The sequence below is a fragment of the Xiphophorus couchianus genome, chromosome 8, assembly GCF_001444195.1.
Source record: "Xiphophorus couchianus chromosome 8, X_couchianus-1.0, whole genome shotgun sequence".
NCBI lineage: Eukaryota > Metazoa > Chordata > Actinopteri > Cyprinodontiformes > Poeciliidae > Xiphophorus > Xiphophorus couchianus.
In genome coordinates, this window is record NC_040235.1 from 15455795 (window position 1) to 15479038 (window position 23244).

Here is a 23244-nt window from a genome sequence, read left to right on the forward strand (position 1 = left end):
AATATTTTGCCACCATCTCTATTTTTCTTATGTGAAAATCCATCTGCATGGGTCCAGTTGGACTCAGTTTTCACATCCTCTTAGTTAAAACTAAAAGGACAAACAGTTTTACTCAAATCTTTTACCAAGAGTGTTATTCCTCAGATAGATTTCACTAGTTGCTTAGCAACAACAACGACAGCTTTTCCAAAAAGCATCTGTTTAGTAACTGCTAATCAAATAAAAATGTCTTATGCTGTGGACACAGGTGGTTGGTAGGGCTTTGTAGTCAGTATAAAGCTGCTAAACAATGTTTCTTTGTTTGGTTGCTATTGTCAGCTTAAAAGTTTTTCATGAATAATTAGCCCCACTGGTGCAATTTGCCCAGATTGTCTTACTTTTAGCTTCCACATGTGCATATAGATATTTTGAGGGAATCTGAATATATTGGCAAATAAATCATAGAGGTGAATATTTTCTTTCAAGGACAAAATATGCAAGTTTTGGAGCAAAGTAAAATCAGACAAAGTGAAAATCTTTGTCTGATCAATCAGGAAAATTACCTTTAACTTGAAACACTGAATAAAATTACAAAATTGGTAAAAGCAGTAGCTTTCCTCCTTCACAACAGATCTAAAAATCTATTTAGTATTGCTATAGTACAGATTTAATCACAATTCAATTCTTTAATCAATACTGAAAATATCCATAAAAGAGGAAGTAGGAAAATATATTTTAAAAAAGGACATTTTAGGTAATTAAAATACTATAACGTAGTAGATAGTATCTGCTCAGTTTAACATTACCAATCACAATACTGCCTTTCATTTTTAAAAGGCAGTACAATATAACAAAACAATCATTACAAAATGAAGAGAACCCACGTATAAAACTGAGTAAACATTGTACTTCAAAGGAAAAAGAATGAATGGTCCTAATTGGTTTTTATTAAATAGGATTATACATTTTTTTAAAATATTTCATTTATGTCTCGTGAAGAACTATTTATTCAAAAGAAATAGGAAGAAAAACTAACACTTACGAATCCCAAACAAGGCTTGGAGACAGCACAAAAACACCATACAGCTTCACATTTCTAAACAATAACAAACTACGCAATTAGAGATGAGTCATCATCTGTGTGTAAAAATTACACATGAGCTCTTAAAAATGTTTGAATGTTGTGGCGTACTCTGGAAGCATTTTGCATTATGTAGTCTTATTGTATCATATAATCAGAGGTGTGCTTAAGAAAGAGCGACACTACTTCAACAGATTCTGACTCAAGTAAAAGTAAAAAGTAGTCATCCAAGAAATAACTCATAAAGGAGTAAAATAGTATTCCGCAAAAATACTACTTGAGTACTGAGTAAATGATCAAAATGTCTGATTTAATATTTTAAAATGATGTCATCAACAAATATAGATATGTGAAAATGCTGGTACTTTAAAGAAAAAACAACATAACATTCAAAAATAAAAATAATAATTAATTGAAACAGAACAAACAATTTTCCAAATCTTTTGTTCAATATGTACTTTTGAAATCAATACTTATATTAGGTATTGTATATATGTTAGAAGAGGATAAATTCCAATGAAAATATCTACTGTTTATCTTTTTTTTATCTGAAAATGACCCAGCACACCAAACAGGTAGGAAATAACCTTAGAACAACAAAGCTTGTGTCCAAACAAGAGGCCTCACTTTAAATCTAGATGTATGTCTGTATCTGATGCATTTTTGATTAAAACATATTTGTTTGTTGAAGTTACAGTAATGTAATTGTTACAATATCCAGAAATTTTACAAAGATTCTAATAATATTCCTCAAGTAAAAGTAAAAATAGTACGGTGAAGTAAAACTTCTCCTAAAAGTGCTTTCTCCCAATAAATGTGAGTAAGTTTGTTCAATAAAACACATTTACTCAAGTAAATGTAATTGAGTAAATGTACCTAGATACTACCCATCTCTGATTATAATCAGCATAAATAACCAGAGCACAAAGCAAAAATAACGATGAATCCTTATCAGAAAGGCCAAATCATAGTCATAGCAGAGTAGGAAAAAATACAACAGAAAAAATCTTATGCCACCCAAACATTTCTTATGCACATATTTTTGATTTTGTTTCTTCATGTTTTAAAATATATTGAACGTGTTTCAATGGCCAAACCCTCTCAATCATTGAAACATATTCGTACAGAAGAGGAAAACATCTGTATTTTTGAGGGAATACATTTCTTTGAAGGAATATATAGATATATTTAGCCTATGTGCGCGCCTAAATCCCCTCCCACCTGCCTGGTAAGGTTGCGCGCAGCCGATGAGTTTTATAGCAACTGTTGCCCAGTGAGGCAACGCCATAGTCCCCGTAGTCCTGGCGACTGTAACCCACCAACAACAACCTCTCGCTCCATCATTACCACCTCCTCCACCATCCTCATCTTCATCAACCAGTCCGCAGCTCAGGTTTGCTTCAAACTAAATTTTTGTTTGTTTGTTTGCTTGTGTGTCTGTTAGCCACAACGCAACTGGTTTGTCCCGTCGCTGCTTTTTGAAGGAGATTTAGAAGCGCCTCTGGTTTGTGTTTTGTCTGCTGCTGGATAATAGCTGGGGTAGTTTGCTAGCTGAGGGTGTTTCTTTGTAACGTGTTAGCCTGCTCGCTAAGATTTCCTGTAGATACTTACTGTGGTGGGAGAGCAGAAACTGCATGCGAGAGCTTTAATATAGCATGTAGTTAGAGAGAGGAGTATTTTGTAGGCGTATATTCCCGTTTGAAGTTGCCATGCTGAGTGGTAGCAGCTTTCTCAGGCTAGTGAATGATGCTAACTGGTCAGCTGGAGCAGGAGCAGGTGTCTGTTGTTGCTAGGCTGCTAACGCCAGCGATGCCTTCCTCACAATGCTTGTTGGGTATTCCATTTTGGGGGCTAATGTGGCGGTGAGATTGCAAGTTGGAGTTTCGAGTGGTTTGCGTTTTGTTAACCGGGCGAAATCACCACGGCGATTAGCGACGGGAAAGTGCTGCGAGCTAACCCTGCTCTGACTAACTGGTTGACAATAGCTAAGCCATTACTTTCCCTTTTGTCTTAGGCACCAAGATAGCTTCGCTAGCTCTCCATCTGCCCTCTTTGTGGAATCAGATGGCTGTGATAAGCTTTGTGATAACACAGGGCTAAGTTGTGCAGTGGAACATAAGCCCTAATTAATTCACGTTTGTCCATATTTATCGTTCAGAGAATAATTTATCTATCCCGAGTTGCATAAATTACAAATAGCCTGTTTAACGTGATTATTGCCTTGCAGTTTATCATAAAATATGACTTGAATTAATGCGGATTTTCTTGATATGTCTATAAATACATACTTATTTACAATTTTGGAAATTAGCCTACACTTTTGAAAAGAGAGGGGAACATTTTATCACTTATATCAGTTTATCCCAGATTAATCTGAATTGCTACAAATCCCAGTTTTTTTTAAGGTTACATTTAAGCCTGTCAAAATGTATATAAAAGATGAATAAAAATTTCATAAATAAATGTTTAGTTCATTTAATAATAAAGATGCACCAATCAGTCAATTGGAATTGGCCAATTTTCCCTTCACCAGTTCTTACTGGTGATCAGGAAGAGAAAGTCAGATTGATTTGTTTTTTATGGTATTTATTCAATTTCTTTATTCTTTTACACATTCATTACACATCAGTCTACACGATATACAGGATGCCATTTTTTGTTTATAATAAAACACAAATCAAGGTTATGGAAAATATTTTGAGAAAGGGAAGGATCTCATAATTAGCACATTTTGTGTTGGATTTCAAACGACCACCGCTATTAAAATATCTGTAGCACTTTTGTTTTTTTGGTCTTTTATGTGCTAGTACCCTTAAAAAAATCAAAACTGATCAAAATCTGAATCGGTGGATCAGAACAGGGAAAAAAAGGAAACAAGTATACGACAGGAAATGCTTGATCAGTTCATCTCCACTTTATACTCTTACAATGTGTTTTTCCCTTTTGTCTGACTTAAAGATCAAAAAATGTTTTAAATGTTGCATACAACTGGTTTAAGTCAGAATTACTGTTCTCAAACTAAACTTTGTTAAATAAGCTAATTTTCTCTTTCTAGTAGCCCAAAATCCAAGGGCTATTTTCCCCCTAAACATTATATATATATATATATAGATAGATAGATAAATCTTTAAATTCAAGCAAGTAAATGTGATTTATGACCTAGTTTGAAAACTCTGAACATATGTAGACCTAGAATGATAAATATCAAAATTCAACACCTTTTGAGCAAGATGTCTCTGTTATTCTCGAAACAGAATAATACATTTTATTTAAGTTTCCCTAACTTTTAGTGTTAAACTCTGATCCAGTTTCTCTTTCTTTCTTATTTCATTATTTTAATAGTAATACTTTATTGATTGATTGACTTATTTTAGAGCAGGTTTCTCAGTGTTGCATCACATTTACTCTTGCCTGGGTCCACTGGGTCTATTGTTCACCTGTTCAACCCTCTGATTCCCATTAGGAAGGAAAACAGATGTGTATGCGTGCGTGTGTGCACATGCGGGCGTGTGTTTGTGTGTGTGCTGCAAGATGAGGGGAAGGAAAGAGAGAGCAGGTGCACCTCCACTGGTGTGGGACTCCAGACCGTCCCAATTTATCTTAATCTGTCCTCAACAGAACAGAAGAGCTATTTAACAGTAAACAAAGAACAAGTAGTTATGATCTGAGGTGTGAGTCATGTTGCTGCTCATTGTTGGAGAAACACCTGTTTAGTTGGACCTAATGGCACAGGAGCCATTTATAACTGAATCAAAATGTCCAAGGAAATTATGTTCATTTGTTGACACCTATCAAAGCTAAATTGGGTCACCCCTCCGCCCCTCTGGACCACATACACAAACAAAACAGGATGTTAGGAACTTCCAGTTATCAGATCATGTTACCACTTACCTGTAGTCCAGGAGGGCAGAAATAGTACCATGCCACCTGCTGCCTGGATCCTGTTGCATTTCCAATCACTTAAAGAGGGCCTGATTAATTCAATTATTCCACCAGCCAGTTTCATGGCCTTGCTGCATGTTTGTTTTTGTAGTTTTCCACAGCCTTCCTTATGGATATGTAAATTGTTCATTTAAGGGAAAAAAATATATCTATATGAACCATCTGTAGAACCTGCAGTGACGAGCATGCATCTATTTAAAGGTCTTTTCTTTCTTACCACTTGTAATAATAAATTCTTTTTTTTTGCATTTTATTCCACACACAGTCTAATTTAAATCGGTAAGATTTGTCTTGCGTTGTGACTTATACCGATGCAAAATTTCTTGCATTAAAATCAGCATTAGAACGCCTTGCATTGTAACTCACTTACAGGTTTCTTTGTCATTTTAAACCCCCATCAAAACAAACACTCCTTTGCATACCCTCCACCTCTTCAGCTCCAAATTACATCTCCCTCCACCTGCTTTGCTGCTATACAAACACCTGATCAAGTCACTGTGAGTTGGAGGGGAAAAAAAGAAAAATTTATCTCTGATGCACCTAGTCTTGTTCACGTACTTGCCTGTCTTTGGCGCTACTCATTACACTCCAACTTTGTCATGCATGATCATTACTTAGGCAAATTGTAGTCCTTTGTATTTCTGGTAGCTGCGACTGTGAACCTTTTGTGCTTCACGATTCTTTTTTTTTTTTTTTTTTTTTTTTGGGGCTGGGATGTAAGCAGGAGAAATTGAAGGGAGGAAACTCAGGGCAAAATGCTGCACTCCTTGGTGGCTTTTGTTCCTCTGAGTCTTTGTAGGGCTTGCACTTGCTCAGTGGAGCACGGCATTTAAGTGGGCCACAAGGGAGTGCCTGAATGGTGTGGCAGGAGGTGTGTGTGTGCATGTCTTTGTGAAGGGGGTTGAGGTGAGGCAACAAGGGTGTGCTGTGATGTAGGGGCTCCTTTCCTCAATTAGATGGACTCGGCTGGGGCCATGTGCTTTAGATTTCAAACTACACTCTGGAATATAATTCCAATTTTCTGCTCCCTTTGATTCTTTTCTTTGTATTAAGATGTTGGCAGTTATGCGTTTCAGGTTTGAAGGGTGGCACAAAGTTTTAAAAAAAATGTTTCGTATCTCTTAGTGGCATCAAATTGATCTAGGAGGGTCTTCTCAAAACTTGAGAATTGTCACAGTTATTTATGAACTTCCACCCCGCGGAAAACAGTCTGATACCTTTTTTTACTGCAACAGAAAGGATGGGCAGGTAATGAGATTGTCAAGCTCTGATAACTTTAGATAATAAATTATAGATGCACATTTCAAGTTTTTTTCTCTAGCCGATAACAATTTCTTGCTTTCTTTGTGGCCTGAACTGCAAATTGCATTGCATTTTATGTCTTTTGTGTTTTAGCCCCAATGACTATGACTAAAAGATAGAGGAAAAAATGTCCTGCAGGTTCTTTGGTAGACATAGAAAGGAAGAGCAAGATTACTCCTACGTCTGTATCAAAGCATATCTCCCTGATCTTCATCGGATTTTGTTTTGTTCATGCTGGGAGGTGTACGCTGTCAACAGATGGGTTTATAAATTGAACATGCTGCTGTGCTTTGCATACTGAACTATGAACCGTATTAGGAAAACATGTAGCTGCAATACTTTTGCTGAATATTTTTCTGATGATATAGATTAGGATTAACTAACCCATGTTTACCTGACTTAACTTTATAGACATAGAGTTTATTGTCATTCAGTTGTACATTTAAAAAATTTACAAATTAGAAGAAATTTTGTTGCAAGGCTTCGATAGTAATAAATAACTAAAGTAATAATAAAAGTATTCATGTAAATATATATACTAAAAGATTACAATGGTGCCACAACTCTGCAGACTTTATTATCCAACAGGATAAATTCATTCTTTGCCTGCAGAATTTGCATGCATGGAAGTTGAAAGACATTATACTGGCCAAACATGAATTATGTAGATTATTCTTTGTGTAAATGCATTTTTGCACACATTGTTGCAATTCAATGTGGTGGAGCTCTAGTATTGATATTGCAAAGGAATACTTGGTTGGCCGCAATGTTTAACTATCCATTAAAACTCTGCCAATATTTAGCCAGTTGAAAGGGCTTTCACCTCCTTTTGTTCCCACACCTTACAAATGTCTTAGCGACCAAAATACTGTAGCTCAAGAAGAGATGTATAGACATTATGATGGAAAAGTGATTAGAATGTTATTAGTCATCATAATATTCAACGATAATATAGCAATTTCTTGTTCCTTTCTAATATTGTGAAAAGCCCTCTTTCAGCTAGCTGACCAGCTAGCAATAGGTGGAGGTGGGGCCATTTCATCCAACCAGAGAAAACTGCAATCACTCTATTATTTTCACTAGCATTCTGTTAAAATGACTTTAAACCGTTGAAATGGTCTGACAGAGAAATATTAGCAGTTTTGAAACTGTTGCTGTGTAAAACCTACATATACCTTGATACAGGAAGGTAGATTTTGCCCACTAGATAACTTCCCAAAAGTGTTCAAACTGTTCCAAAGATGTTGCCTTGATGACTGATCTATAAAAAGTACTATTTTCCCCTATTTTTACTTCTTTCTTTTTTAAATCCATTTGCTGTCGGGTCACAACTAGTTTTGATTTTGCTGCCCCAACATGAACAAAGTAAAAGTCTGCAAAAATGGGTGCAGTAGTGAAGGTAATGGAAAGGGGCGAGCTGTCCCAGGAGTGATTTAGAGCTCTAAGGAGATCCAGCTTAATTAACCAAGAGAGGCTTGTTCATGGAAACTGTGATGGGGAGGAGATGGCCTTTCCCTGGAAGGAATGGGTGATGGTAGCCACACTATTATTAACTCGCAGACACGGGTTAACCTTAAGTGTGTCCGCTTGTCCTTCCCTGCAGATGTGTTCTCTTGAACAAGGATAAGTAATTATATCACAGACATGCTGGGTTTTTTCTTTTTTTTTTTTAGATTTGGAACACACAAACATCTCTGAGAGTTTTTGTTCACGATGTTTAGTCAGAAGTGATGTTGAGCCTGTAAAAATGCGGCGCAGCAGAGGAAAGCGAAGCAGCATCTATTTAGAGTTAGTTAAATATTAACTTGTTTTATGGCTGCGAATGTGGAGACAAGACCATGTGTCGGTGATGCATGAGTCCCTGAGAACATTGCGTACCACAGGGCAGAGACGAGTGTTTAGGTGCAGTTGGCCCGAGCCGCTTTTTTACTGGCATTGATTTGGACAAAACAGATGAGGTTTATGGTGACACTCCATGTTTCCTGTTCTCCCAAGATTAGATTCTCATTTGGCCATCCTGAGCAAACTAAAACATGGGTAATTGCTTATATGCTAATATTTTCTTATGTAACACCTGACAGGTCTGACTTTTGGTGCACGGAAGTCGACGTGGCGTCGAGTTTGTATTTGCTTTGGTATTGCTGTCACAGATTTAATGACTTGCTTTTCAACTGCTTCATTTAAATTGACGTATTTGAAAAGCAGCCAGAAGCAGAAGTATTTGTGAAAGAAAAAAAAAAGTTCTTATTGGTTATCAGGGATTAGCTTTTTACTGCATTAAGGTCATGATACGGTCTTTATTACACTGTAAAGTTGATTCACCTGTGAAGCTTGCAGGTTAACAGTTGTGTGAGTTATTATCAGCCCTACAGAAGGTCTGTTTTCTTTTTCCTTCAGGCGCCATGCAGACCCCTGAAGCAGGCGCTGACTCCACCTCCACTGTCTCTCTCCAGACCACCGTGCCTGTCCAGCCTACCGGCTCCACCCAGCAGGTGCCTGTTCAGCAGCAGCAGGTACGTCCTGGCTCAATTTTCACCTGCACGTTTGCAGATTTTTAGCCAAATTTTGCTGAGTAATCTCAAGCTTTTGCACCTTATTTTGCCAGGCGCAGACTGTTCAACAGGTTCAGCATGTTTACCCAACACAGGTGCAGTATGTGGAGGAAAATAGTGGCGTCTACACCAACGGCAACATGTGAGTTGAGGTGTTTCCCAGCTCTTCTCTTGTACATCTTAAAATTCAGTCCTGAATCCCTCTTTTTCCTTCTTTCTTCAAGTGATCACTCATGTCACAAGCACATGACGGTGCAGACAAGCAGAGTTGTCCTTTGTTTATCTCATCTTTCTGGTTTTTCTTTCTTGAGGGGTACAGTCAGATGTCTTTTTGCATTCAGTTCCTTGAACATGACCACAAGTAGGCCAGTTTTTTTTTGAAGTGGCGATTCTATAAAAGGCTCCCCTGGGTCTGAAAAACAAGGTTACACACATAATCGACAAACAAGCCCAATCTGTGTTTTTCCTACTGTGATAAACACTCACATCAGTGTATGCACAAACACGGACAGACAGACTTCTGCTACCCATTGAAACATTTATGTAAGGGGAGTTGGTGGGTGATGGGCAAGCAGCAAACTAATGTGAACATAATACAGGTTCTTTAAGCATGCGCTCCTTATATTGCGTCCCCTTTGAGAGATTCTGTCTACTGTAGCTTTTTAGAGATCTGCATTCATGGAGAAAATATGTGAACATCTGAACAAGTTTTTTCAATAGTTGGTTGTTTAAAACAATGTGACTGTCTTACAAAAATTGGAGAATTTTTTTTTATCAAATAAAAAAGAAGTGTGGCATGCATTTATTTTCTGCCCAATTGTTTTAGAAAGACCTTAGGGAAGGGACTGTAAAAAAATCATGGAGAAACAGCAAACATGTGCTCTGGTCAGATTTTTGGACTGCATACGGAATTGTATTGTTTGGTCATTCTAAGGACACAATCCCCACAATTAAACTATTTTAAAGAAAAGCATGTGGACAGCTTTTGAAAAGTTATGTTTTTTGTAAAACATTAACTTTTTTTCCCCCTCATGTACATGGAAACAATGTTTAATGGATGCTTCTTTTCTTCTGTTCACTGATGCTCTCCATTCAATTAGACTGAGCTTGAGATGTTTGTTTAGACATCAACAGCCAGAGGTGGATCTATAAAGTGTTGACTCAGATGGACTGAATATAAATATAATAAATTATAATTTAAAAACCATGCTTAAAAGCCATTTTAATTATACTTTACTTGGTGTTGGTTTGTTACATAAAATCAAACCAAAATATATTAAGATTTATGGTGGCTGAAACTTGATAAACTGAGCTAAGGTTCAAAAGGTACGAGTACTTAAGAGACAGTAATTTAAAGTTTAATTTTGAAAAAATAAATTACCTTTTTATTCTGCTTCCCTTGCCAATGCTTTGTTTGCTGCAACCAAAGCATAATCCAATACAATAAGGGTGATGACATTTTTAGCCAATGCCCAAATGTGCATAAATGCGTATTTTACACGCTGACCTTTTATGTGACTCAGTCAGTACATCTATGCGAGAAAGAGGGACATTAGCAGATAAATGGTCAATAACCAGGATATGAACCCACTGAAGTTGTGTTTATCATTTCTGAAAAGCCTATAATTTCCTAACAGCATTGATGTTCTTTGAATGGTCATCATAACAATGTATTTGTCTGACTATCGACTTCTGTTCTGAACAGAAGAACCTACACGTATTCAGAGCCGCAGCTCTACAGCCAGAACAGTGGAGGGAGCTACTTTGACACACAGGGCAGCTCATCGCAGGTGTCCACTGTGGTGACGTCTCATGGCCTGACCAACAACGGAGGGGGGAGCACTGGAGGGATGAGCATGGGCATGGCAGGGGGTCAGGTAATCAGCAGCAGTTCTGGGGCCTACCTGATGGACAACGCTGGACCCCATCCTGCCACCCAGACAGCACGAGCCTCTCCAGCCACTGTAAGTGACACGGCACCTGGAGGAACTTAAACAACTTAAACATTTGTGTGCTTGGTTGTGTATGTGTGTTTTACTTCTAAATAGTTATGTCTTTACAGCAACTTTCACATATTCCTTGAATTAAAATAAATCAATAAAAACTTTCTGCCCTCATCAGTTTAGACGTCGTTTCCATTATTCTGCATTAGTGTTTGTTTTCTAATCCAGAATAGTTTAACAGTCTTGGAAATGGCCCTTCACATTAAAACTTGTGTGTTCATGTATTCAGTAAACTACAAAGGCTGCATCTGACTGATACTAACTACTGTAGACATTTTCCTACAAGCTTTATGTTTATTTTTAATTTGAGCTGTTTGGAGGGGTGGGGGAGTAAATAGTAAATAAGGTGCTGTGACATGAAAGATGAGTGGCAGAATGATCAGAGAATCAGTCTTCAGATGCAAACACTCCTAATTAATGTTCTGTTCAGATACTCAACACAACGGCTACGCTCTGATATTAATTTGAGCGTAATTTGGATGACTGAAGTTTCAGCACCACTTATGTAGTGTTGTTCAGAATCACCTTGATTTGCTCAAAACAAAAAAATAATAATCTAAACCTGGGGACACATTACACTATTTTCACAGTTCTGATTGGAGTGAAAAGACTTGGTGTTTACTCTAGCAGACTGATTTCAGCAGATTTTTCTTTTAACGACTGAGACACTCTTAAGTGCAACGGCTGAGGGATCACAGACTACAGGATTTTGCAAACGAACTGCATGTGTGTGTGTGCTTGATGAATCTTTTGTTTAAGCATTTTAAAAGGATGGTACATATTTTGAAGTGTTTTTTTATGCATCAGGACAGGATAAAACTGATCTAGTCTTTTAACAGGTTCTAAAATGACTAAAGGTCTAACTTGAAATGTGATATACTCGCAACAGATTTCAAGCTTTTTATCATTTATTAAGCAAAACAAAGGTGAGAATGCCTTGTGAGCGGAAAGAAGTACATCAAAGTTGATAGTACATACATGGCAGTAATTGATTGGCAGCAACAATTGATTGCTGATCTCTCTTCTTCCTGGCATTGTGGAAGCACAAACTTAATACATCAGCATTAGATGGGTCAGGTTTACTGATTATTTTTACAAGTGCAATCGCTTTGCAACAACTAGCTTATTACTTTTTCTTCTAAGTCCGATGGAGCAGCATGGACAATTTTGTCTTTGTTTTTCACTGTCTTTGTTTTTGCTTTGAGGATTTGGGGTGTTTTATGTGTTTTGAACACATTTGGTTAGACTTGCATACTTTTAGAATCCGTCAAGACCAGATCATTTTTATGACTTGATTCCTAATCTCTAGATTTGAAAGTCGCTGTACTTTCTTTTGACAAACCCTCCAGCTATTTTGTTTATATTTTGTTACGTAGGAAAAAATGTTCTTCAAGTGTCAAGTATTCCTGCTCTGCTTGGGATTAGTGGTGCTTGCTTTGGGACCTTTACTAGACTTTCTTTATTTATTTTTTTTGCGTAATGCCAGTAAGGTTTGAATGAGCTCTTTAGTTTTCTTGCTTCAGTTTTGATTTCCTCCCCCTCTTACATTTTGTTGTCCTGTGCTTCGTGGTTTATCAGATTGAAATGGCGATTGAGACGCTCCAAAAATCTGAGGGTTTATCCAGTCAGAGAAGCTCGCTGCTCAACAGCCATGTAAGTTACTTTCCTAAACGCACGCTCTCCCCTAACCTGAACTTTTGCAAGTCTCCCTCTTTTGCTGTTTTGCCCTTTTCTCCTCTTTGTAGATCCACGTGTGTTGTGGTGCTCGCAGGTTTATGTTAGTGTTGCTTTTCAAAAACATGGCTGCAATAGAAGCTTTTGCAAAGCTGCCAAGGAGCAGCATCAAATTTACAGAATGTAACCAGAAGTTTTTTTGTTAAGTGGTATACAAAGGTGAGTTAAAAGGTACATCTTTCCCTCTTGTAGCTCCAATGGCTGCTGGACAACTATGAGACAGCAGAGGGAGTTAGTCTACCACGGTCCACCCTCTACAATCATTACTTGCGGCACTGCCAGGAGCAGAAACTAGACCCTGTAAATGCAGCATCTTTTGGCAAACTCATTCGCTCCATCTTCATGGGACTCCGTACGAGGCGCCTCGGGACAAGGTCGGCTCTCTTTTGTCTCAATTTAATATTTAAGTTTGCGTCTTTTCAAGTTCATTTTAAATCCTTTGCTGTACATCTACTCCTTTTTGGTTTTGTTTTTGCAGAGGGAACTCAAAATACCATTACTACGGTATACGAGTGAAACCAGACTCACCGCTCAACAGACTTCAAGAAGACATGCAGTACATGGCGCTCAGGCAGCAACCTGTTCAGCAGAAACAGAGGTAGGACACATTCGTCCTGCAGCACCTGCTGTGATACAAATCATAGAGGTTAGAGATAATAAGGTTTACCATGTGGTTTCAGGTTCAAGCCAGTGCAGAAGTTCGACAGTGGCTCCGGAGACAATTACACAAGTGGGGGGCAGCACCATCCTGGAGCGGCAGAGCAGACAGTCATTGCACAGAGCCAGCACCACCAGCAGTTTCTAGGTCAGCAGCTTTTCAACTAAGCTAAATCGCTGAATTGTTTTTTTTTAAAGATAATTATAATCATCAGTCATAGGAACAAAAATGATTTGTCTAATTGCATTAAATTGGATTAGATACTTTACTTTCCCCAAGAGGGAAATTAGTTTGTCACATACCTTTTATGACATCAGTCATCGTAAACAAAGCGAAACGTAATTTGCAATGTTTAAAATGATATGTAGAATTCGAAATGTATAGAAACAAATGGGATAAAATGTTATGTAAAAAAACTATTTAATATGAGGTCACAACAGAATGGTCTGGTCTTTACCAGGTTCTAAAAACTTAATTAAACCTTTCAACATATTCCCCTCTACCATGAAACAATGCTGAAGCTGAAATAGAAAAACTAAGTGGGAAAGTTAGGTAGATCAATTAGCTTCAGTTCATTGAGTTTTCCATGTATTAAACTTTTGCACAGCTTTTGAATCAGGTAAATATCTGAGCTTTGACTGGGCCAGGGCCATAATTTATAAGCGTTGGTGGTTGCATAGAGGGCCAAACATTTAACAGAAGCAGCGAGGGTGAACTTTTTCTTAGTTTTTTTTTCACAGATATTGTGACTCCGGCTCATTTTGAGTCATGTAGTGCTTATACAATTTTTATTTTCCCAACAGATGCATCGCGGGCACTCCCTGACTTTATAGAGCTGGACCTGGGACAGAGCAATATGGAGAACATCAGTTCAGAGGATGTGAAAGCTCTACAGTCCCTTTACAGAGAGCACTGTGAGGTTAGACAAAGGAGAGTCTTTGTTTTCTGTGAAAGGGTAGCAAATCTAGACACTTTTCTTAAAGATGAGCAACCCATGAACAGGTCTGGCTTATTAATTTTAATGATCTTGCTTTAGTAGAATCATTTAAATTATTTTCAGGGATTATTTTTTTATTTTGTTGTCCTTGCTCTAAGTTTGGTTTCTGTCATAAAGTTAACCTTAATAGCAAAAGCAGTTAATAATAAAAATATCAAACTTTTTTTAAACAATTGACTAATTAGATAAAAAATTTAGTTTGTAGACATTTCTAGCTTAGTGTTTTCTGTATAGTTTGATGTTTAGTCAGTACTCCCTTGATGTTCATCCCATTTAGCTGAAAAAATACTAATATGAAGACATTTAAAAGTTTTTGTATTCTTAAACTATAAAGTTTTTAATAAAAAAAAATTGCAGTTAGAATTTATTTTTCTTGATGTGTTTCAGGCTATCTTGGATGTTGTTGTCAACCTCCAGTTCAGTCTAATTGAGAAGCTGTGGCAGACGTTCTGGCGTTATTCTCCTCCTGACACAGTAGAGGGCGCCACCATAACAGAAAACAGGTGGGGACTGGCTCTTTGAGACATGCCTTGCTGCATAGGTTTGCATTTATTCAAGGTTAATCAGATTGTTTTAGAGGAATGACTTGTAACTGAGGTTTGCTCCGTCTGCAGCAGCATAAGCGAGATCGAAGTTCGGCTCCCTCGAGCACAGCTTTTTGCGCTGTGCAGGAACGAGGCCGTTCTTAAGTGGATGAGCACCTGTGACCATTTAATGTACCAGGCCCTTGTGGAGATCCTGATTCCTGATGTCCTGAGACCCATTCCCAGTGAGCCACAGTCACAGACACCTCTCAGATTTGCCTGATGAAGCTTGTCAGATAGTAACTATTGCGGTTCCTTTGCTCCCAGGTGCCTTGACTCAAGCCATTCGCAACTTTGCCAAAAGCCTGGAAGGTTGGCTTAGTAATGCCATGAATGCCATTCCACAGAGAATGATCCAGACCAAGGTGCACTTTGCTGTAATATTTATAGTAAATTTGTTAAATTTATCCTTGAAGTTATTATTTGTCCATAACCTGAGCTGCTGTGTGCATTCATGTCGCAGATTGCCGCTGTTAGTGCCTTTGCGCAAACGTTGCGCAGATATACATCGTTGAACCACCTGGCTCAGGCGGCACGTGCTGTGTTGCAGAACACATCCCAAATCAACCAGATGCTGAGTGATCTCAACCGCGTTGACTTTGCCAACGTACAGGTCTGAGCAGTTCCGAGCGCTTGTCTCCATCACACGTGTCTTTTCTAAATCCCCGGTTTGTTCCTCCTGCTGCCGTACAGGAGCAGGCGTCCTGGGTGTGCCAGTGCGAGGAGGGCGTGGTCCAGCACTTGGAGCAGGACTTCAAGGCCACCCTGCAGCAGCAGAGCTCTTTGGAGCAGTGGGCAGCCTGGCTGGACAACGTGGTCACCCAGGTGCTCAAGCCTTACGAGCACCGGCCCAGCTTCCCCAGGGCAGCTCGACAATTCCTGCTGAAGTGGTCTTTCTACAGGTCTGGAAAGGCCTCAAACATTCAGTCTCATTCAGGTTTTACAGCATTGAGACGAAAGCCTTAAGGTGTTTTCTTTTTTGTGTGTAGTTCTATGGTGATCAGAGACCTGACCCTGCGTAGTGCTGCCAGTTTCGGTTCCTTCCACCTGATTCGCCTCCTGTATGACGAATACATGTTCTACCTTGTGGAACACCGGGTGGCTCAGGCTACTGGAGAAACGCCCATAGGAGTCATGGGCGAGGTACAGCTGCAGCGTCTGCTCTATTGTATTCTCTCTCCTAGGAATCTGTCTATTAATCTACCATTACTGATATTAAATATCTGTTTTGGATACATCTTTACCAAGCACTAATATATGCTCTATTTATCACTCTCTTATTTCAGTTTGACAACCTCCACACCTTATCCCTTGCTAGCATTGATAAAGGTAAGCCAAAAATAACTAGAAAGCACAAAACAATAGGCTCCACTTTATCGTATACTTTGCTTATTGTTAACCAAAAGATGTCTGAAGACTTGACCACACAGATTTAATTCAACTAATTGTGTTAAAACAAGAAATTCAAGGCTAAGAGAAAAAGAATACAGAGAATGCACAAGTATAATAAACAGAAAGGCAAGCTGTGAATATTAAAATGAGATATATAGACCAAAATAATGTTACTTTTGAAGTCCTTGGACAATACGCATTGTCCAAGGACTTACATTTTGAAACAAGCAAAATGTAGCAAGACGTGCAGAAATTAGATTCCTATACGTTTCCCATTTAAACATGACAGACTTTTCCAGACAGAAACCTCATCTACACAAACATATTTAGCAAACCAGACATGTTTTTCAGCACGCTGCCTCAGGTTTTAGAGCTAAAAACTTGTGAAAATTTGGGTGTAGTGATGGACTCTGCACTGAACTTTCAAAGACACATGGAAGCTAATGTCAAAGTCAGTCTTCTGTTATCTGAAGAATATTTCTTTCTGAAGAAAGGATTCATTTCCCAGGAAGATCTTGAGAAACTCATCCATGTCTTTGTCTTTAGTCACATTGATTATTGCACAGTTCTCCATAAAACTCAATCAGACAGCTGCAGCAGGGGTTTTAATGTTTTCTGTAAACTTTGTTTGAAGTATTAGATTCAAGAACACAACGCTGAGTATTTGGCTGAAGGACTTTTTTATTTTTTTCTCCTTGTACTACTTTGCCCTGTCCAGATGAAACTAGCGGGATGGACAGTGACTTGGAAGAGGACACAGAGGACTCTGGAGAACCTCTCGCCAAGCGCGAGAAGCCGGAGCACGAGGTAATCCAAGTGATCCAGGTCGGGGCGCTCGAGGACGGGTCCCACCCTGTGGTGGGTGTCGTCCAGCACAGTGTCCTCCACTCGCTGCAGCAGCCCCTGCAGGACCACACTGAACACATCTTAACGCCCTCTGCTGGGACTCCCACCATCCGCCACTGCAGCACCACAGGCAACACCTATGCCTCCGTTTGAGGGTCAAAGGGCACAGCTTCACCTTGTCTGCCTAGTTTTACCGTCTTACTTTCCACATCTCTCCCTTTACGTCTAGATGTCTGCATCTTTTTACATGCGTTGTCTCTGTTTGCGGTCTACCCCGCGTAGTGGGTGGAGGAGTGACACTCCGGCCAGGATGTGCTCTGTCCTTGTCTGTTTGGATTCTGGATGTGTAGTCACCTTGTTCAGTCTGTGGAAGGGACCTGGAGGAAAAGGGACTCGAGTGCGCCGTTAAATGTTTCCTCTTCAGACTTGACTTAATGCTTCTGTCTGTCCACACAGACGGGTTTTATTCCTTCAAACTGCTGATGTCTCAGAGCTCAAATCCATGTCACTAGTCCCAGTAGAGCAAAATGCATTGAATCACTCAAAATCTCCACCTGTTGTACATAGTTTTGCTGTTCTTTTCGATCGACACTACTCCAAACTCATGGTGCTATCATTGTGGTTTGTTTTTCATGGAATTTCTTTGTCTTTTCTGATTTCTGTCTACACGCTGATAGACTTCCGATTGAGCGAGACGTTTCTGAGTATTGTATGTAGCTAGACAACAAAGGGTCAGTTTGTGGATTCTAGAAATGATGGGGAAACGTCAGTTTGACAGTTATATGGTAGCCACTTGCACAAAAACACTTGCATCTTTTAGTGATATTAGAAGAAGAAAAAAAAACTGTACTGCTGCTTTTGTGTATACAGATGAGAATCGGGATGAAATGGGCGGGGGGAGCTTTTTTTATGCACCGCGTGCATAGTGCTTGCCTTTTAGATGCTTCGTAATGTGGTTTACGTGACGTGATCTTGAAAGACTCTTGGCAGCCATTTTCCCCTGCTTTTACAAGTTTCTCACTTCATGAAATTCCTTACGTTTGCAGTGGACCAAAAATTCAACCAACAGAGGAGGCTAAGCGTGAGTCTCTCGATGCCACACGGATGCTGTTCCTTGTCCCACAGTGCCATGTTGCGACGCAGAATAAAAAACTAAAACTACAAAAAAATCTATATAGAATGTCAGGGATTTAATGTACCTCGGCTTTATCATAGTGCCTTATCCTTAAATGCAGCTCGTCCGCATAGTCCTGACTGAGGTTGCCCAGCCGCAGATTTGGTTTCTGGTGACTCGTGGCTGGATTTGGGCTGGCTCATCAGTTCTTTGTTGTTGTTGGGGGGGATTTTTTGTTTGTTTTTTTACTTCTGAACCTATCCGAGTAACAGTCACAGTTTTAGCCTTGTCCTGCCCTCGCTCTGCCTTCTCGAGGCCTATTCTCGCATTTAGCCTTTGTCATCGGATGAAGTGAGCGTGTGTCTGCGTGGGTGTGTGTCTTTGACTTTTTCTTGGGTCTGCGCTGTGCTTTTTATGTGCTCATATGTCCTTCATCTCGTGTGCTTGCGTGTGTGTGCGCGTGTGTGTATGTGTTGGGAACACATCCATCAGTCACCCTACCTCAAACCGGTGGTGCCAACCCTTTGATGCGTGCAGCACAGTCACCAAACCTTAATGCACACACACCACTGTACTGCACAAATCTCAACACGAAGAGAAAACCTGCATTGCTTTTCTCTCACCTCTGATGTACTTTGATTTCAGTTTTTAGCCCATAAAATGTTTAACCCTTTGTTCCCTGTTTAGAGACCATCTTTGTACAGTGGACCAAAAGTAGATATTTTCTAATATTCAGAGATATAAATATATATATATAGATATATATATATGTATAGTATATAAAATGATGATACACTACATATATTTGTTGCTTTTTACGTGTTTGATCCGATTGTTAAGACGTGAATGTTTCTTTTGGTAGCTCATCTGTAATTACTTCATTGACTGTGAAATATGAACAGCGTGGGAACTACAGCGCCTTGCAAAAATATTCTCGCCTCCTTTCAGATTTTGAAACCTTAATACGACATACTTCACTTTGTTTTCTGTTTGGACATCTCCAAAACCTAAATTGGTGCATAATTGTAGATGGGGTGAAGTTTACAGATCTGATAAGTGTGGCCAGCATTGTTATCAAGCTGATTTTTTTATTTTTTTTGCTGCATTTAGAGCTGCATATCTATTGGGTTTTACTCTACCAGCTCTGACAATCTTAAGACTGGATTTTCGGCCCATTCTTCTTTTCAGGTGTTTTCACACCTGTAGCTCGTTTACTTTGGTCCAAATCACTTGATGAGTTTAACTTTTAGAAGAAAAAAAAGCTCTAAACTTACATTCAGTCTGTTTATTGGTTGTAAGTGTTTAACCTAAATGCAAATACAAGAAGCAGTCACTGTGTTCTGAGCTGGTAAAAATCATTAGTGTGTTTCTGGCTACTATTTCATGCAAGAATTATCTGAACAGTATGCAGAATGATTTTGAATGTTGCATGGCGGCTTTATGCTTTACAAAAAAGACTCGTGGGTTTTGTTTGAGTTTTTTTACTCTGCAGCGTCCCATAATGTAAACCTGACTATGAGAAGGCGTTTGGCTCAATGTTGCAGCCAAAAGATGGTAGCTGTGTCAAATCCCATTCACACCATAAACAAACCGCCACATCTACACAACTGGACCAGAGTTTGTCTTTAAACAAACTCACGTATCAGCTGCAGGATATCATTGAGGGGTATCAGGGTGAACACACACATTCTTGTGGGTCGTTTTATCATTTTCTTCCTACTTCAGTTATGCACCTCTTTGTTTTAGTGGATTACATAAAATTCCAAATACATATGAAGAAGTTTGTGTTTGTAATGCGACAAAATGTGGAATTGGTGTAAGAGGCATAAATACTTTTGCCAGGCATTGTATTGTGACCTTTGAATCTTTAGACTACAACTATACTTGAACTGTTCTACCTTCTACGTTGTGGGGAATATTGAGATTAACCTCTATGTGGAATTTTTGTTTTGTTGCTAAACACATTTTTGCCGTTTTCTAAATGATCGTCTGTAACATTTCTCCACAAAATGTTTATTTATTGATATTTATTGCATTTCTGTTTAAAGTGCTTATGAGTACAATGTAATGGCATCTGACGATAAATCAGAAATTATCCCACTGCAAAGTGCAAACCTACTGTACAGAAAGAGCAGAAAGTCGGTTGTTTTGTTTTATTCTTTGTATTCTCTGTAGGCTGAATATTTGTGTTAAAGAAAAGGGGGAATAGCACTGTATTTGCTGTAATTACAAACCTTTGTCTTGCTAACAGTGCACAGGTGGCTTGACTTTTTTTTTGTTGTTGTTCTTGTGCAACTTAGATGGGCCTCAACATTGAATAGGGTGGGAAAGTGCAAATACATTGTGTGATTTACGTTAGCGAGTCAGCGGACTCGGCAGTGTTTTTGTTTGTTGGGGGAGTTTTGAAAAGGAAGCCAGGTTCTCACTCCGATCGCGCTGTCTTGAAATATTTGACCAGATCTAGAAACTGTCCACACTTAGATCTGGCTTTTTAGTTTTATTTGTTGGGGATTGTTGAAAGTCTCGAAAAGACAAATGAACTATGCTTTGAAGGCCTTTTTTTTTTTCTTTCTTTCTAACCTTTTTGTACCCACTTTACTCTTTAAAAAACTGTTCAAGTTCAGGCAATAACTGGAGACTGGCTTAAAAGATGAGAAAATTAAAAACTGTAATGTTTAATCTCCACATTCTCTCAACTTACTGAATTAAAGAATACTACTCTATTTAAAACTTTTAAAAAGGCCCTCAATATTGGTTTAAGTTATAAAAACCTTCTTTTGTCTCTGACATGGTTACAGTTCTTCTTTTGCTGTTCTTGAATTAATCTCAGCTTCCTTGTCATATATTTTTACCAAACAATGTGGATCGTGATTTTTATATTTAGTGCCTGAACGGTGTTTGTTTGTTTTGTTTCAATCTCAGTTGTGTGCTCTTTAAATTTGAAGTGCTTTCTGGTGGAGCTCAGCTGCTGGATATGCTGTTCTCACCAATCTAACCGTCTCCGCCCCTTTTTCATTTTCAATCAGATTACAGGTGCATCTAAAAAAAAAAATGTTGAAAATTATTGAAAAATGTGTTTTTTATTTACTAAATGCAAAAATTAAAACTCATAGATTCATCAAACACTGAGATATTTCAAGCATTTATTTCTGTTAATTTTCATGTTTTATCTTACGGCTAAAAACAGAAAAATGATAATTTCTCAGAAATCCTCCCTAGATTCTCTGTAGGGTCCAGGCCAGGTCCGTTTGCTGACCAATCGAGGGCAGCGACACCATGCCCATTAAAGCAGGTGTTAAAATGTTTGGCAGTGTGGACAGAAACAAAATTCTCCTGGAAAATGGACTCTGTATCTCCATTAGGCTCTTTGACTTTGGACTAAACAAAATATAACACATTAGCAGAGGACATGGCTCCTCAAATAATCACTGAAAACTTTACGCTGAACTTCAATTTCAAAGTGACATTTAAAGTTTACATATTTCCTTTGATAAAAGAGGGCTTTGGGCCACTGATGGCTTAGGAATGTGAGAGTTGTAGCCTGTTGTATACCTTCTATTACACTTTTTTCTTCCACTTAACTTTTCCACTTAGCTTAGTGACTCCACTCAGAAAAAGCCAGATTCTTCATGTGGTATTCACCATGATTTTGGAAACCATAGTTTAACGTTTCTGTATTTAAAATTCTTTCTTAAAGCAATTGATCTTATGTACTATTTCAAATTTCAGAGAAACCGAATTTTGTGTTTTCTTTGGCTGTAAGATATCACCGAAGTTAATGGAAATACAATGCATCATTATGTGTTTATGCTTAAATAAACTTTTGTTTTTCATCTTCATTTGTTAAAAATGCACCTGTATCGTTCTTGAACTGAAACCTGCCTGATGTTATTGCTGCCAGTGGTATAGTGTTTGATTTGTCGTTAGGATAAACAATCCGGTTCCAAATCCCTACGCTTGAAAAGAAATCCGGTAGAATCTCCTCCACATAAACGAAATAACAGCTTCACTGAACCACAGAAAACTCCGGTGCCTTTCATTTCGCCCCAGCTGCAGCAGATGGCCTCGTTGGCCACTGCGTCCGAGGTTGGCCAGACTTGGTCTAAACAGCAGTCATCACACTGGACAGGGGCTGCCAATTAAAAAAAGACTGCAGAAACATTATGAACCTACAAACTTTGTTGATGTATAGAAGTGTTAAAAGCACCAGGAGAGTTTCCGTTTAGTACAAAAAAAAAAGGAAAAAAAAAAAACCCTCCTCTGAGACATGTTTTCTTCTGATTGTGATTTCTTCTTTGTCCAATGATATTTTCTGAATGCTGTGACCTGTTTTTGAGATTCGTTAGGTGCCATTTGACAGTCTGGTGAGTCGTGGCCATCTGTAGCACGCTGCTCGATGCTGGGACAAGCGTCAAGCGGCGGCATTTGGAGAAGCCTTTTAATTCACCAAAATGTGTATATCAAACTAAAAAGAGAAGTTCTATTTATTTGTTTCCTAATTATTTGTTTATTTAGTGAATATTTTATCGGATATGTTGACTTTAGTGCTTTTTGTGATTACTTTCTCACCCTTTTTGGATAATGTAACAGTACCTGATATAATATATACAAACTTCACGTGACTTTCTTTTTCTGTGTTGAGTTTGCTTCATACATGTATATTCTCAAATTGGCAAGCGAACCAACGCGTGTTGTGTATTTTACAGAAAAAAACGAGGACGATTGGGGGACTTTTATATTTACAAGGACGTTATCATTTAGTGTGTCGTATTAATGATGATAGAAACTATTAAGACACGTAGTTTTGTTTTCTGAATATTTCAGATCTCAGCTCAGGCTAGCTTCTTAGTGTTGGTTTCCTTAAAAATTTGTGATTTGTCTTTGCAGTAAATAAACGTTTTCTTGTTCACCCATTGTCCCGTCTCGTAACTAAACGCGCATCTTCTGGTTGGCCCATTACTTTTTATTCATACATATAACCACCAATGTCATTCAAACTCCACATATTCAGCTTTTATTATATTGTTAAGATGAGCATGAAGTAGTGTATTCTGGAAGTT

General features: G+C 38.5%; 1 protein-coding gene across 2 annotated transcripts; it reads left to right on the top strand.

Moving 5' to 3' along the window:
• The first annotated feature begins 2312 nt into the window (after positions 1-2312).
• On the top strand, positions 2313-23093 carry rfx3 (regulatory factor X, 3 (influences HLA class II expression)). Of its 2 annotated transcripts, none has more exons than XM_028025254.1 (17): positions 2313-2453; positions 8702-8817; positions 8910-8998; positions 10562-10820; positions 12438-12512; positions 12786-12967; positions 13072-13191; positions 13274-13398; positions 14055-14170; positions 14636-14751; positions 14863-15017; positions 15100-15197; positions 15296-15445; positions 15526-15734; positions 15822-15975; positions 16119-16161; positions 16943-23093. In XM_028025254.1, exons 2-17 carry the CDS (start codon positions 8707-8709, stop codon positions 17221-17223), a joined length of 2283 nt encoding a protein of 760 aa, XP_027881055.1. In that variant the 5' UTR covers positions 2313-2453; positions 8702-8706; the 3' UTR covers positions 17224-23093. The 2 variants fall into 2 exon arrangements, with proteins under 2 accessions (XP_027881055.1, XP_027881056.1); XM_028025255.1 differs by having other exon boundaries at positions 10565-10820.
• The last annotated feature ends 151 nt before the right edge of the window (positions 23094-23244 follow it).

Excerpts from the sequence above, each read along its gene's own strand:
- rfx3 (XM_028025254.1), top strand. The coding sequence starts at position 8,707 with ATGCAGACCCCTGAAGCAGGCGCTGACTCCACCTCCACTGTCTCTCTC. Across the intron at positions 10,821-12,437 it reads CACGAGCCTCTCCAGCCACT|ATTGAAATGGCGATTGAGAC; the intron begins GTAAGTGACACG and ends GTGGTTTATCAG. Across the intron at positions 15,976-16,118 it reads CCATAGGAGTCATGGGCGAG|TTTGACAACCTCCACACCTT; the intron begins GTACAGCTGCAG and ends CTCTTATTTCAG.